The sequence below is a fragment of the Mytilus edulis genome, chromosome 9 (genome assembly GCF_963676685.1).
Source record: "Mytilus edulis chromosome 9, xbMytEdul2.2, whole genome shotgun sequence".
Lineage (NCBI taxonomy): Eukaryota > Metazoa > Mollusca > Bivalvia > Mytilida > Mytilidae > Mytilus > Mytilus edulis.
The window spans coordinates 58999183-59015346 of record NC_092352.1 but is presented as its reverse complement, the minus strand read 5'-3'; the positions used below and the strand labels follow the sequence as shown (position 1 = coordinate 59015346).

General features: G+C 31.7%; 1 protein-coding gene across 1 annotated transcript in view; it reads left to right on the top strand.

Moving 5' to 3' along the window:
- The first annotated feature begins 3364 nt into the window (after positions 1–3364).
- Positions 3365–16164, top strand: part of LOC139488661 (uncharacterized) — a 42876-nt gene continuing 30076 nt past the window's right edge. The window contains exons 1-3 of the mRNA XM_071274464.1: positions 3365–3474; positions 7258–7530; positions 12301–12435. Coding sequence (XP_071130565.1) covers positions 3411–3474; positions 7258–7530; positions 12301–12435 — 472 coding nt within the window. The 5' untranslated portion in view covers positions 3365–3410. The remainder of the gene's footprint in view (positions 3475–7257; positions 7531–12300; positions 12436–16164) is intronic.

The window sequence follows — 16164 nt, the reverse complement described above, 5'->3', positions numbered from 1 at the left end:
GACTACAATCATGTGATCATGGCAAGTGTATACTGTCGATCAGAGATGGCTCTTTTACTTTTGTTAAGAGATATTTAGAGTTTCAATCAGCAGAAAAAAACTATTCCTTTCCGGAAAGGGTTCATTTGACATTTGTCCTATAGGTGCACTGATGTAACAGTTGTTTTATATCCCCCCATTTATAGATTGATACGGCCAAAGTGTATTTTGCAATGACAAAATGTTTTGAATTTTATGTCCAATGATGCTGGATAAAGGCTAGCTACATGTGGTACAGACACATTTTACAACCACTCTATTCCAAGGCACAACAGGTTTAATGTCCGAAGCTTAGCATTCATATTCGCAATATTATTATAGGATTTGTAGCTTAAGGATGTACTTAGGTGAGGTTTTGGAATTTGTGTCAAATGTTCGGACTCCTTGGTGTTTTTCCATACAATACAATGTAAAACATTTTGCCCCATAACACCCATTTATTTTTTCATATAAGACTTAATAGCTCATGAAAGGTCATTTACCAAAATTTTAGAAGATTCTTAATTTTCTTTCTTTTGTTTTGAGACCTAATAATACCAATGCAAATACATTTTATAAGGTAAAAGTCCGAGTCAGTCTTTTCCCGCCATATTTTAAATCTCATATATCTCGAAAAGGAGGTCCATGACCTATCAATATTTTTAGCTTATTTTATTCCGTAATTGATGCTCTACCAGCTTATAGTATCAATTTTAACTTCTTAATTTATTAATTTTCACCTAACCTCACCTAAGTACATCATTAAGAAATAAGTTGTGTTCTTTAAGCACGTGGGATCAATACTGACTCGAGATTTGCTAAACCTTCCATGAAGTAACATATGTATTCCAGCCAAGGATCAGAACATCGTAATAACGTTCCCACATTACAAAAGTCATTTGAGGTCTGAACTACTGATCATGATTAAATGTAGTAATATATATTTAGTGGTATATTAAACTGTCCTTGGTAGATAAAAAATATAAATTATCTTGCGTCACTAAGTTTGGGATTGAATATCCAAAACTTTCTCCATTTTTAAACGAATAAAAGGCTGTTCTGTCATTAAACATGTCTTTTTAAAGTTGTTAGTCTATTTTATAATGATTTATATTCCTATTAATATATTTCATTCAATAGAAATCGTCATGGCGTTGTAGAAACTCAGCTATAAGTTTGTTTTGAAATAATTTTTGATGCCAGTTTTGCATGTACCGAATTCAACGTAAATGGCCAAAACTTAAGTTCCCCCTTTCATTGAGGCATACTAGATGGTTATATTAACAAATACATATTTGTTCATCATTTTCTATAAATTTTGTAAAGTTTTGACGGCCGTTGTTCTTATAACTTGAACAAATTACATCGTTTTAAACTGAAAATTACCCCCCTTTTTGTAAAGTTGCATACGTGTACTCGATAATCTCATTTAATGATAAGTTTCCACCTTTTTGATATAAAAAATGAATAAGGAAGAAAATGAATTCAATGTTTTAACCATTCTACTGTAAAAAGTGTATTTAAATTAGAATAGAATATTAAATTTTGTTTTTCCTATAAAACGACAAGTGACCTTTGATCTTGATTTCTGAAAAACTGCACCATATTTTCTTTTGACGACCAAAATAATCTCAAAGTACACAAATTTTCGAATCGAATGATATCTGATACAGCCGTATACCATTTTTGACGATTAAAATTTCATAATACCGACTTCGGTCACCGGCCTATTGTGTAAGTTCCATAACATTTTGTTGAGGCAAACATAATTTAGAGAATGAAAACGAAAAATTCGGCCATTTTTTCATTTCTAAAGGGGCATAACGATAGAACGGAAAAATTGACACAACCCAGATTATTTTTTTTTGTGTTATGTGGTGCAAAACATTGCATATAAGTCTAGTTATATACTATTGGTTGGGGCAAACTAGAGTTAGACAGCGTACGGACTGTCGGGCGATGAGACGGACAAGGCTAATACTTAATTTATCCTCTATTGTGGCGGGGGCTAAACAATTAGACATTTTATTTATTGCACGTTTTATACTGAATATGTTCTCACCTGACCAATACCGATTATTTCTGCGACCAATACTATTATACGATCAGGTCGATCATGTCTGGTCGGGATCGGGTTGAGATCGAGTATAGCTGATTTAGTCGAGAAAGTCGATTAAAGATCATGTAAAGATAGTAAATTGGTCAAGATCATCGAAAAGATATTGAATTAGTGGTTATATTTCATGATAAGTCGTGAAGAAGTCGTGAAGGAGTCGTTAATGATCGAGTTCAAGAACTTAGTAACTAGTACGCTTGATCGTGGAAATTTGAGCAATCGGGTATAGAATTGATCTGATGGGCAGTGTCAATCTAGCTTTAATCGAGAATATCTTGCGATCATGTCAGTCTATTTTGTGTTAAAGGTTTGGTCATCTGTCTAAAACTGTTCTAGCTGTAGAACTGACAAAACCTGTCAGGATTGTAGAACAGTTCTAAATGACGTCACTGCAGTTAAGGCATCTCACTGGTCACCATTCAGTGTTATTACAATCGTTGATAAAACCACACGCAAAATATATATTATATTCTTTTGACTTATTTATATTTAAGACAAAGAGTTCTTAAAATGTTTCTATGAATAGAACTGACTAAATCAATTCTAGCTGTAGAACTGACCAAATCTATTCTAATCGTAGAACTGTTCTAGCCGGAGAACTGTCTAAAACTTTGGTCAGTTCTAGGTAGAACTGTCAAAAAGGTGTCAGGATGACAGTTCTTCATACCAGAAACACGTGTAATATTTTCGCAAAATATTTTGTTTTGTGTTTTGAATTTTGAATTTTGGATTTCGAATTTTGAATTTTGAATTTTGAATTCTGAATTCTGAATTTTGAATTTTGAATGATCCTTCTCGGCTTTCGTACTATTGACAATTCGATACATATGTATAACGCCAAATTATATTAGAATTGTGAAACTTTTTCTGTATTGTTTCGTCTAACAAGTTATGTCTGAATTCTGAAAAGACCCATCGAAACAAACATTTGATAACATTTTTAGATTTATGGATAATAACTTTGCACTCAACAATGAAGAATACAATATGCACATTAAAGATATTTATCCCGTTTTACTTTTTAAAAAATTAACCAAAACAATAAAACTAAAATTCAATAATCAATGTGTCTTCAGGATATCTTAATCACTAATGTTTATAAATGTAAAAAAAATTGACTATTGTATATATAGATCAACTAATTATATTAGTTTGTTTTGATCTGGTGTCACACGGAAGTCAATTTGATTTAAGTACTTCAAGTGGTTTGGCACTTCAATATAAAATAAAGTTGACCTTCCTCGTTTCATATGTAGGTTGAGGAAGCGTGGATAAAATGCAGAAATTCATAGTTCTTTTATTACTGCTGAATTTGTTTTCTGTAACTTTGCAAAAATCAGGTAAAGAACATTTTCTGATACCAATTTATATTAAAAAATATTGCTTAATTTGATATGTTAACGTTACAATTTGGTACATATACCATGATAAAATATGTTGATAAATATTCTTCGCCACCCATATCGTTAGGATACGTTTGAATTATACAATGTTCATGTTATAGTGCATTTGATAAGTTTAAAACTCAAATAAGGCCAACTGAAAAAAATCAAGCTTGAGTAATAAAAACGTTTAGTCATTTGAATTTGATATGCAGTTGTTAGCCAAGGGACATATCTTTTCCGTGGAGATCATTTTCAATCATATTTGTTCGTGGACTATGACGGATTGGCATAGTATAATATACAATTACGGCCCGTAGTAAATGGGAATATCTGAAATTGTAAACACGGGAATGATATTTCTCTGAGGTCGCGTTGACAATTTTGGATATCCATCTCTTCTAAGGGTTTTATTATATCGAACCAACAGTGGAAGGGTCTTTTAAATCATCAGGAAAATATTACTTTATTTGTATTTTGCATAGCTTTTAGGAATTTTGGTGATCAATGATTTCAACTTCGTACTTTATTTGGCCTTTTTAACATTATTGGATTCGAGCGTCACTGTAAGTTTTGTGTAGACGAAACGCGCGTCTGGCGTAAATACAGGAATTAACCCTGGTATCTATGATGAGTTTATTTACATTACTTTAGACGTTTAGAAACAAACACAAATTGACGTTCGAAAATGCATTAGTGGTTTAGAATCTTGTATACATGTACGACTAAGACATAATCTATTTGTAAAATATTAATGGTTCTGAAAAGGACCGTTTGTAAGAAATATAATTGGCACTAGATGCATGTCCGAAGCCTTATTTTCTCGTGTCTCGATGGGCTTTCATAAGGTGAATGTTGCCATTTTGTTTATTTATGCTCGTGACGTCATGAGAGATAACTCGTGTACAGGCCAAGGAACTCAAAAGGTTATTCCCCGGTTAATAATAGGCTTTTACACCGCTGGTGTAATTTGTATGGTTATTTGTCATTCCTTGCAATTAAATGGAAATTAACTGAATTATTCCATGTGACTTGACAACGTGCTAACCAATATTTGTTTGTAACAGATGTAAGGTATAATAATACATGTTTTAATCGTTTGTCTTTTACTTTTCAGTTACAGTGTATACAAAGTCAAAATTTATCTCTGTGTCAAAAGTTACTTGTTAAAATGTTTTGTATGTAGAATGAATTACCTAACTGGGGTACAAACCTTTCATTTCAAATCGATGGCTTGTCATTTAGAGTCCTTGTATAATACTATTGCAACTATTGAATGTTTTGGTGTTTATATGATATCTTTATAATTGATATGCTAAAAGTAAACGAATTTAATGGTGATGGAAATAGATGAGTTTGTGGTAATATCATCGTCTATTTAATGTACAAAAAAAATTTGAAAATTTAAGGTTATGTTATTAATTGAGAAGCATCTTTTTATAACAAATGTTACTTTATGTGTATTTTCACAAAGTTGATGTATAAAGGGACTGCCATCGTTGATTGTAAGGACCACTGCGAAAATCGAAATCTAGATCATTCGTTTAATTAATACAACCATAATAATAAACAAACTTAATTGTATTAGAAAACTTGCAAAGTTTCATAACAAACAAATATCGATTTTGACCTGAAAAAAAGATATTATCATGATTTTCTAAAAACAGGAAACCATATATTTAGTCAAATGTTATTCTTCTAATGATTGTGTAGTCAACTGCTCTTCAAGTGTGTACTTCTATGGCTTTATAACTATTTTAATCTGAGCGTCACTGATGGGTCTTATGTAGAACAAACGTGCGTCTGGCGTATTAAATTATATTCCTTGCACCTTTGATAACTGTTTTATTCTTAATAATTCAAATAATTTGAAATCTAGTATGACAAACTATTATATTAGTCAAGGCCCAGGGCTTCCTTTTATAAACAATTCAAAAAGAAAGTCAGATCTACAAGTAGATGATTATATTGTAGTTACAATCACGTGAATCAGTTTCCAGTACTTTTATAATAATCTATGAATAGTTTGTTACATAAACAAACAAAGCATATATTATAGCAAGGAAATGCGTAGCTAAAAGAATTAACACAGGAAAAACTATTACAAGACGTCTTTCCTCAGTTCTAATAAATGAGTCAATATTTATAACATGTTCAAATATATGAATGTTTTACATTTATTTTACTTTTAGTTATTGGGTATAAGATACATATAATTTGGAGAAGGTGAACAAATTTCAATTAAATTATCCCCATTTGTTTTGTTAATTTTACTTCCAAGTGTCACTGTTTCATCAGCCAGCAAGTGTCACAATTTACATATTCTATCTTTTCACGGATTTTTTTATGTTTAAGTTATTGTCCCTTATTGTCAACTTAGAGTATAATTTTCATATTGAAAAATTAATGGAAAATTCACTATCGAACCTAATTTTTTTTTATGAAGTCACAGTGTACTACAGTTTCTGCATTTTAATCATTTACTATTTTTTCAAAAGTATTTAATCTTTTCTTTAAATTCAATTTTAGTCAAGAACTTTAAGAAGTAATTGCATGTCAAGTCCCTACAGTTATTACTTTTATCTAAATTGTGTGGGTTGTATAAAATATTCGTTGCATATGTATACCAATAATTAGTACATATACATTTTGAGTCCTGCATTTATGAAAATATAAAAGCCTCTTAAGTAAATGATTTATATTTTCATAATTCAGCTTTGCTAGGTAAGACAGAGACTTTGAAAAAAATGAAATGTTCGAGGGGTTGTCTTCTTAGTTCGTCTCGGACTGCTATATTTAAAGTGGGTTTTATTGTAATTAGCAAAAATTTGTAAATCTATAGAAAATATCTTTTGCATGGTTGCTTAATTTAGATATATCCTAACCATGTAATAGTTTTGCATCATATAACTGTTACGCATTTCTATGATTTCTTTTAAAATGTGAGACCAGTTATTATCCTAGGGATAACAATATTTAGAAATGTTTACTTGTTTTTCTTGAACTGACAATACATAGACTCTTTTAGTCTTAGATGCATGATTTTTTTATTAGTTTTGTATTTGCTTTGAACTAGCTGTCAGTAACTGCTAGTACCCTTATATCAGTACTCAGTGTCTTTTTTGTTGTTGGGATGTACAAGTATCCGGCCATGTCCACTCTATGTTTTTGACAGATGTATTTCTACCTGTAGCCATCGGAGGGGATAATTGGGCTCCCAGCTGCCTGTTATTCAGCGGTTGTCGTTTGTTGTTGTGCTACACACATGTATTTGTTTTTCGTTAGTTGTTTGTACTTTATTTAGGCCGTTAGTTGTCTCGTCTGAATTGTTTTACACTACTTTTTTCTATTTAGGCTTTTGATATCAGACTTTGCAGTATAAGCTTTGCGCATTGTTGAAGGCAGTGCCGTGATCTATATCTGTTGATGTTCGTGTCATTTTGGTCTCTTCTGTAGAGTTGTTTCATTGGCAATCATACCACATCATTCTTCTTTTTTCATATGTACCCACAAACTTTTGTGTATGCACCAATTGAACACAATTTTTTATTTAACCGACATAACAACATAAACTAGCTAAAAGGTTAAGACAAACTTGGGTGTTGTGGTTTGGTTCAAATTGACAGAATTGAATAAGCATGCGTGATCAATGGCATGCCATGGTGTTTACATATATATTCCAATCCGTAGAGCATAAAGATGGATTTGTAAATATTATGTTATAACAATATCTATTTTCAGATCAAAAAGAAGTTACTATTCCTGTTAGTTCCCCTATTCAGCTAGAATGTGATGATGCTTTTAAAGTTAACAATATCGAAGTTACAATCAGACGCATTAACACTACGTGTTTAAGAACTATTCCAGAGTGCATATTACCAAATGATGCCATTGAAAACATTAAGAAATCATGCAACAATCAAGTATCATGTGACGTTGATATGCGTAATATTACAAATCTGCAAAGCTGTTTACTGGAGAATGGATATTTTAACGTCCGGTATGCTTGCAAAAGTAAGTTGTCAATTAAATGTGAAATTCACATTATTTTAATAAAACTATACATCGATTTAGACCAAAAACAAACAGAGAAAATACTGAAACAGGAAATCAAAAATCGTAAGTCTAATTAAAACAGAAATATAAACAACAATAAGTACGAATATAAAAAGAAGATGTGGTATGATTGCCAATTTAAAAACTCTCCACAACAGAACATATGACAAATAAATTAACAACTATATATAGGTCACCGTACGGCCTTCAACAATTAGCAAAGCCCATACTGCGTAGTCAACTATAAAAGTTCCCGAAATGACAATGTTAAACAATTCAAACGAGAAAACGAACGGCCTTATTTATGTACAAAAAATGAATAAACATACAAATTGAATACACATAAAACCAGAGAATATCCTGCTCTTAACTGAAAATAAATGAAAGATACCAATAGGATATTCAAAACCTATGAATGGTATATGTAACAGTGAATTTGTATAATCAGAAATTATGTAGAATCCCTGTTCTTTCCAGGGATTTGTCATTATCTCTGATTTTTTAGTGTTTATACCGATGTATATACTTCCTGATTTTACATTTAAAAGCACTAACTTATAAAAATTATCTTACATATTTCCTTGAATATTTTTAGGGATTATCAATAATACTATATTTTTTCTGTTTGGTAAAAAAAAAAATACAGAAATTAAATCATATGTTAATCTTACTGTGGACAGTTTTTTTTACAGGGACAACATCTCTTTGTATTTAAAATGTGTAATGAGCATAATAAAAATATGTATCATTATTTAGAAAAACATAACATGACTACAAACCGCAAAATAAACTTTGTAACCAAAAAAAAAGAAGTAATAGAACAAGGTTTTGTAAATGAATAAAGAAAATTCAGGCGATGTTATGAAGTAGGAGAGTAGTTTTTCGTGGGCAGGAGCGTGCAGGAGCGCGACCTTTAGACCTTTTAATAACTCTCGACACCTACATTTTACACGAGAAATGGATTGGTGGTGTATAATTTAAAGATAGCATTAATTAGAAATAACATTGCATATACGTCCTAACAATGTATTGAAAGGACGGATATACAGCATGAAGAGGAAACAGCTATTTGATAATCGTTATAATATCTCTTGAAAAAAAGTCAAACAATAATAATAAAACAAGTTCACAGGCGAATCTGTCTCTTCTGTTATTATATGAATATAAATCTTCAGAGTCGTCTTCGATTTATGAGTTTGAATGATGTCCCTTTGGTATCTTTTGCTTCTCTTTTTCATGCAATTTATCTAATGAATGGCTATTATCTATTTTGAATTTATTGAACCATAAAACTAATTTTTGACTCTTCACATTGAATAATCCGCAAAGCGGATTATGTAAAATGTGAAGAGTCAAAAATTAGTTATATGGTTCAATAAAATCAAAATAAATTATTGCCATTCATTATAAATAAATTTCTATAAAAAATAAGGCTCAAAGAACTTTTTATATTATTTATATTAACAATAACAACGTACACACATGTTGGCGTATGAATACACAACGTCAGAGTGGGCGTGTCGCCATCAAAATTTACAACATTGAAAATAAAACTAATAATTTTAACCAATCAGAAGACAGTAAAAACACCAAATTTATTTATTTCTTCCTATAAGCTTTTGAATGCCTCAAAATATCATTATCAATAACTGTCCGGCGGTGATATCGTAACGTGCCTGTTCTTCACTCTGAATAAACAATTAAGTTGACGAGACAAGGTTGATTTTCTCCTCCGAGTTTCGTCGTACTTGACCTACATATTAAATATAGAGGTTTCTATAGACCTATTTATCCATGTTATTTTGCTAAAATTGCTAAAGTGGGAATAGTTTCCCTTGTTTATCATACTACAGTATAAAATAATTAGAAGGTCAGTTTTAAGTGCAGCTAGCACATTATGCTACCATTACCTATTGGTATAGAGTATATTTATTATTTTCACTTATTTGTATACGGACTGATTCTGTTTAGTCTTTGTAGATATTTAAACATGTCAGCGCCCAGTGCCAATGTCACATGTGTCAGACTCTTTCTTTATATGTTTTTTTTTAATAAAGTTTATACATCTAGCTCAACAATTGAAGAGTTGATTCCATAATGATTGTTTTTGTTGTATGTGATTAAATACTCTATGTTCGACTGAGGAACGAATAGGAACATGAATGATCTAATCTAGTTCTAAAAGTTCCAACAAATTACTATTATCTTATCCTTTCCTATTTTTTCAACAGACTGTTGGCATTCCAATGGGAATCACTTGTACTCCTCTTCTTGCCGGGTTGTTTCTTAATTAGTATGAGGATGACTTCATACAGGAACTTCTAAGAAAGAAAGATAAGAAGTTAGCACTATTATTTAACTCTATAACGCTATATAGATGATGTTTTTTCACTGAATAATTCAAAATTTGGTTTCTATGTTGAACGCAACTATCCCATCGAACTAGAGATAAAGGATACAACAGATACAATTAAGTCGGCCTCATATCTTGACTTACATCTAGACATTGACCATTAAGGTCGGTTGAAAACAAAACTTTACGACAAAAGAGATGATTTCGATATTTTTTGTTGTAAAAAATTTGTCAACTTTCCATTTCTAAGTAGCAACATTGTAGCAGCACCTGCATACGGGGTATATATCTCCCAATTGATACGACATTCCCGTGCTTGCATTTCCTATCATGGTTTTCTTGAGAGAGGGTTGCTGCTCACAAGGAAGCTATTAAACCAAGAGTTTCAAATGATGAAGTTGAAATCATCCCTTCGTACATTTTACGGACACCATCACGAGTTGGTAGACCGTTATGGAATAACCGTTTCCCAAATGATATCGGATATGTTCCTAACGTCGTAACTACAAACCCCTTCTCTATCATACACGTGACCTACCGAATTAGACTATTGACCGGATTTGTTATAACATGAGCAACACGACGGGTGCCACATGTGGAGCAGGATCTGCTTACCCTTCCGGAACACTTGAGATCATCCCTAGTTTTTGGTGGGGTTCGTGTTGCTTAGTCTTTAGTTTTCTATGTTGTGTCATGTGTACTATTGTTTGTCTGTTTGTCTTTTTTTTCATTTTTTAGCCATGGCGTTGTCAGTTTATTTTCTATTTATGAGTTTGACTGTCCCTCTGATATCTTTCGTCTCGTCCCTCTTCCATTTTTAGGACGAATGACAAACATTGAATTTCAAACGTCACAGAGAAATGAAATGTTGTTACCTTATGAACTATGGTTTTACATGTTTTTAGAAAGGTTCAATACAAAGACTTTTTTAGAATTACAATTTTTTTCATATTTATTAAAGACATGACTATAATATTTTTCTGTCTATGAAGACCATAAAAAATGTGGTGCACACTGAATAACTGGGGAAGCGTTTTTTTTAAGTGTGCACCACATTTGTTTATACTATTTCGAATAGACATCAATGACATAATTTAATTATAAATTCCATTTTCTGCCGGTGTTTATTTATTTCATTTGAATTTTTTGTGGAATTAGGTGTCGGTTTCTCAAAAAAACTTTGTTTGATCGTAAGAATACTGAATTGTTAATGACCTTTGATTAATCTTAGTCGTACTTTGTTTTATGAAACCGATCCCTGTTACATACATATGAACTCGATGTATTGTTAGATAGTAGAGTTTTATGTATTGCAGTTGGAAGTATAAATGCTTGAGCAACAGCAAAACTGATAAAACATAGTTATTAAATCTATTTTAAATGTATGTACCTAAAATGATAGGATATTATATAAAGACAGAAAACAAACAATCAATAAAAGCTTAACGGAAGCAATAAACAATAAAACAAAAGAAATCATTTATATTCTTAGACTTGTGCAATGATAAAAACACAAAAAGAAGAAGAAAGGCAAAGCAATAGCACAAACCAAAATATACAATACATTACCGAACATCTTTTTCACGCTTACTGTTTTTTTGCAAGCATTTCTATAAATATTTCACTTTATATATATTTTTGAGTGTGCCAGTTTACAAAATATGAAGCTAGAATATAGGTCAGTAATAATCATTAGTTATTTTGATTTTAGGGGTCTAGAGCAACAACGTTATCTATACTTTAATTAAAAACCATTTTTTCCTAGTTTTGTTTTACCTCATTTTAGTGCAGGAATTTTTATAGATAAGTTTTTCGAAAAGATGTATAGCCCCTCCAATTACAAAGACCTACATTGACCATTTTCCCCATTTATTTACTAACAATTCGACATGATGATGACATGTTTACCAAACCCCTTATACAATTACTGTCATTGATTTACATTTTTCATATTCTTAGCCAAAGTTGATTGATAAATTACAACTGTGTTTATTGAATTATAAATTGTATGTATCATGTATTAGATAAATCCAGTCAATATATACCACTCAAAATGGTATTAAAACCCTGCATGTTTTTCTTTTCATTTAAAAACCTTGATAAGGGCAGTGCACAGCCATTAGCCTAATAGCTTAATATCATTAGATAGATAAATGCTCCCAACTTTTCTCCTTACGGAACGTTACATCAATATAATGCATTTTTTTTTAGTTCATTCGTATTAGGACATTGAGAAACCTCAAATAGTATTATCAAACCCTACCATATGTTATGCTTAGCTATACGTAAAATGCTTGGACGCAGCAGATGGTAAGTTATTATGGTAAAGTGAATATTCTAAAACACTGTTTAAATATATTTTTGTATAATTACAGCGATAATTGATTATAGTTGTGATTTTGATTCGAGTTTGTGTAACTGGTCACTTGTGCCCAACAAATATGGATTTCGGTGGGAACGTGGACTTCTATGGACTGGTATGTCCCCAGTTGTCGAGCATACAAGCGCATGTGAGTTCTGCTTATCAAATAGCATAAAAAATATCAATTGTTATTGTGTTTTTCTATTAAATATCAAACATATTAGCATGAACAGTTATCAATTATTATTGGGTTTTTGTATCAAATATCAAATCATGCTGAAAAATTCACGAGCGAAAAAAAAATTGCAGTGAAACATTTATTCACAAAGATAGTTTAAGGTCCTTTTAAACTGTTAAAAGTTATATACAGTTATTGTGTACTTCATTAAACATATTCACAAAAACTTGTTAATAAATTAAAAAAAATGATAATATCATATGTGTTTTCATTGCTACACTACCAATAATTTACCCACACTTTTTTGGTACATTTCTACCCTCGTGCATATCAGTACTGTTAGGAAAGACTGAAAACTTATAATGTTATACTTTCAATGAAATCAGTACTGATTTTGTCAGTACTGTTTCAGTAAGTACTGTTTTAGTACTGATTTTGACAGAACTGTTTTAGTACTGATTTTGACAGTACTGTTTCAGTACTGATTTTGACAGTACTGTTTTAGTACTGATTTTGACAATACTGTTTCAGTACTGATTTTGTCAGTACTGTTTCAGTACTGATTTCGTCAGTAATGATTCAGTACTGATTTCGTAAGTAGTGTTTCGTTACAGATTTCTTCAGTACTGTTTCATTATAACACTTTTTAAATCAGACTGTATCTGTATAGTGATGCCTAGTTGTTTTGTATATTTGGGGTGGGTTAATCGTTCTCTTTGACACTAACCCCATTTCCATTCGTTTTCTATATCGTGACATGTTAATTTTTTCGTTATGTTTTTTTTTATTTATTTGATTTTTGTTGTCCTGAAGTGGTTTTGCTTTAGATCCAGCTCTTCGACAGTTAATTTAGCCTCTTTTTTTTTTAATATTCTGGCTTTATGTCATATTTATTGTCAGAATTGCATCTTGTGTGGTCTATAAGGTTTATGTTTTTAATACTTATTAATACTTCTATTTGACAAAATACCATATTACATGTATTTATATCTTGCTTGAGTCAAATCAGAACATATTGAACATTGGAACTCGGTATATTACTCTTGAGAAGATGGGTGGATGGATTGATGTTATGTGATCCAGTGGCAAGTTAAGTGCAGGAAGAGGACATGATACTCAGATATAAATACAATGTAATTAACATACTTTGTACAAAACTAGACCAATAATGCACTGAACTCCTTTTTAACATGCTAGTTCACCACAAGGAGAGAATCTGCTATAAGACATGTCCCCCTACATGAACAGGTACCTTCAGACTGAACAGTGTATGTTTTTCTCCTTTTACTGTGAGCTGAGCGAATATTCAGAATACGACCACTTTTTTAGTATAATTTCTCATAAATAAATTTCCAATCATATGCTCATTGTAAGATTTTTAATGGTTAAATACATTTATTGACAGATTTCTTTTTTTAAGTCTCCCAAACAAAGTTAGGAGACTTATTGTTTTTGCTCAGTTCTTATTATTTTTATTATTCTTCTTTTTCTTTTTCTTTTTCTTTTTCTTTTTCTTTTTCCGCCACTTTAAAAAATGAACTTGTCCGCAGCGTTTCTTCAAAACCACTTGTCAGATTTACTTAGGATTTCATAAAATGTTAGACTAACATGTCTAGGTGAGCCATCAATCGTTCGTTTGTACATTGGGGTCTATTTAGGGGTATTTTGGGGGGCTAAAAGAAGGGAGGGGTTTACTATAGAACCCTATGGGATTTTATTTTAGAAAATTTTCAAATGAATATAACTTTAAAACTTTAAGTGATAAACACACACAGTCTTCAGAAATGATCAAGTGACAATAAAACAAATCACGTGAAATAAAGGGGGAATCTCTAGGGGGTCATCCCCACCCCCTTAAATTTGAGAATATGCTATTATCTTGTAAAGGGTCTAAATCCCCACCCCTAAACCATGTATATTCTTGAATGGGACGATAAAACAAATTTAGTGAATTAAAGGAGAAGTCCCTGGGGTCGCCCCCACCCCGTTCAATTTGAGAATGTGCTATTATCTTGTAAACGGTCCAGATCCCCACCCCTAAACCATATATATTCTTGTAGGGGACAATAAAACAAATCGAATGAAATTAAAGGGAAGTCCCTGGGGGTTCGCCCCCACCCCGTTTAATTTGAGAATGTGCTATTATCTTGTAAACGGTCCAGATCCCCACCCCTAAACCATATATATGCTTGTAGGGGACAATAAAACAAATCGAATGAAATTAAAGGGAAGTCCCTGGGGGTCACCCTCACCCCATTCAATTTGAGAATGTGCTATTATCTTGTAAACAGTCCAGATCCCCACCCCTAAACCATATATATTCTTGTAGGGGACAATAAAACTAATAAAAAGAAATCAAAAGGAAGTCCCTAGGGGGTCACCCCACCCCGTCGTGTTTGAAAACTTGTAAACTGTCCATATCCCCACCCCTAAACCATGTATATTCTTGTATGGAACAATAAAACACAACAACTGAAATATAGGGAGAGTTCATGGGGGTTACCCCTACCCCGCTCAATTTGAGAATGTTCTATATCTTGTAAACGGTCCAGATCCCCACCCCTAATCCATATATATTCTTGTAGGGGACAAAAAAATAAATGAAATGAAATAAAAGAGAAGTCCCTAGGGGGTCACCCCACCCCCTCTTGTTTGAAAACTTGTAAACGGTCAAGATCCCCACCTCTAAACCATATATATTCTTGTATGGGACAATTAAACAAGTCAAATTAATATGGGAGCTTTGTTTGGGAGACTTCGTAACAGCATCCTGTTACAATTACTTCTTGGTTTGTATACATTAATCATGCTGCAATTTCATTCCCTTGTAATGAGTGTATTGTGAATAGTAACTTAAATACATGTATGCATAACTCTTGTACTCTTTCCTATAAAACTGCAGAGCGTATTTTACGAAAAGAATATATGAAATTTGGTGTTACAATATTTAGGCATCCCGTTAACGGGGAGTTGAAAGGGTGAGAACTACATTACTCAGTATAGCATGTTCACATGAGGACTGATGACTGTCAGAAACTCTTGGTTTGTAGTTCCTCAGAAATCTCTGATGGATTTGAATCTTAAAGACATACAAACAGAGGTACATTTTGTAAAATAAGTATAAACATTTAAAGAAAGATTTCCAACAGACTGATTAATGTCTGACGGAGGTCATTTGGTACATAATTAACCTTTTTGATTTTTGAACATATATGGTTTGCTTTTCAAAATTGATTTTTATTGACTGAATAAAAACAAGCTGAAGAACTCAAATTTTTAGTTCTATCTTCTTATAAACTGCAATAACTTCCATTGCAAATACAATAAACAGTAATCTTAAGAATGAACAGCATTAAAAACTAAAAAAATGTGTTTTTCTCTCTCTCAATTTTAATGTTTTTTAAAATAACTGTTTCATAATTCTGCTTCAATGTTATTTTCCACTGCTCTTCCTATGCATGTGATATATATCTTTGCCAACTTGTTTCTGGAAAGGAAAAAGTGGATTATAACATTTATCATTTTGTTAAAGTCCAATAATAAGATTAAACATAGGTCAACCATGACATAATGTGAATCAGTGTACATGCATTGCTAAAGGTGGTATATCATTAATTATACAAGATTTATATTATACCGGGAAAAAAATGGAACAATGTTTGATTTACCTACTTGAAAACTGGCCTTGAAGTCATTAAA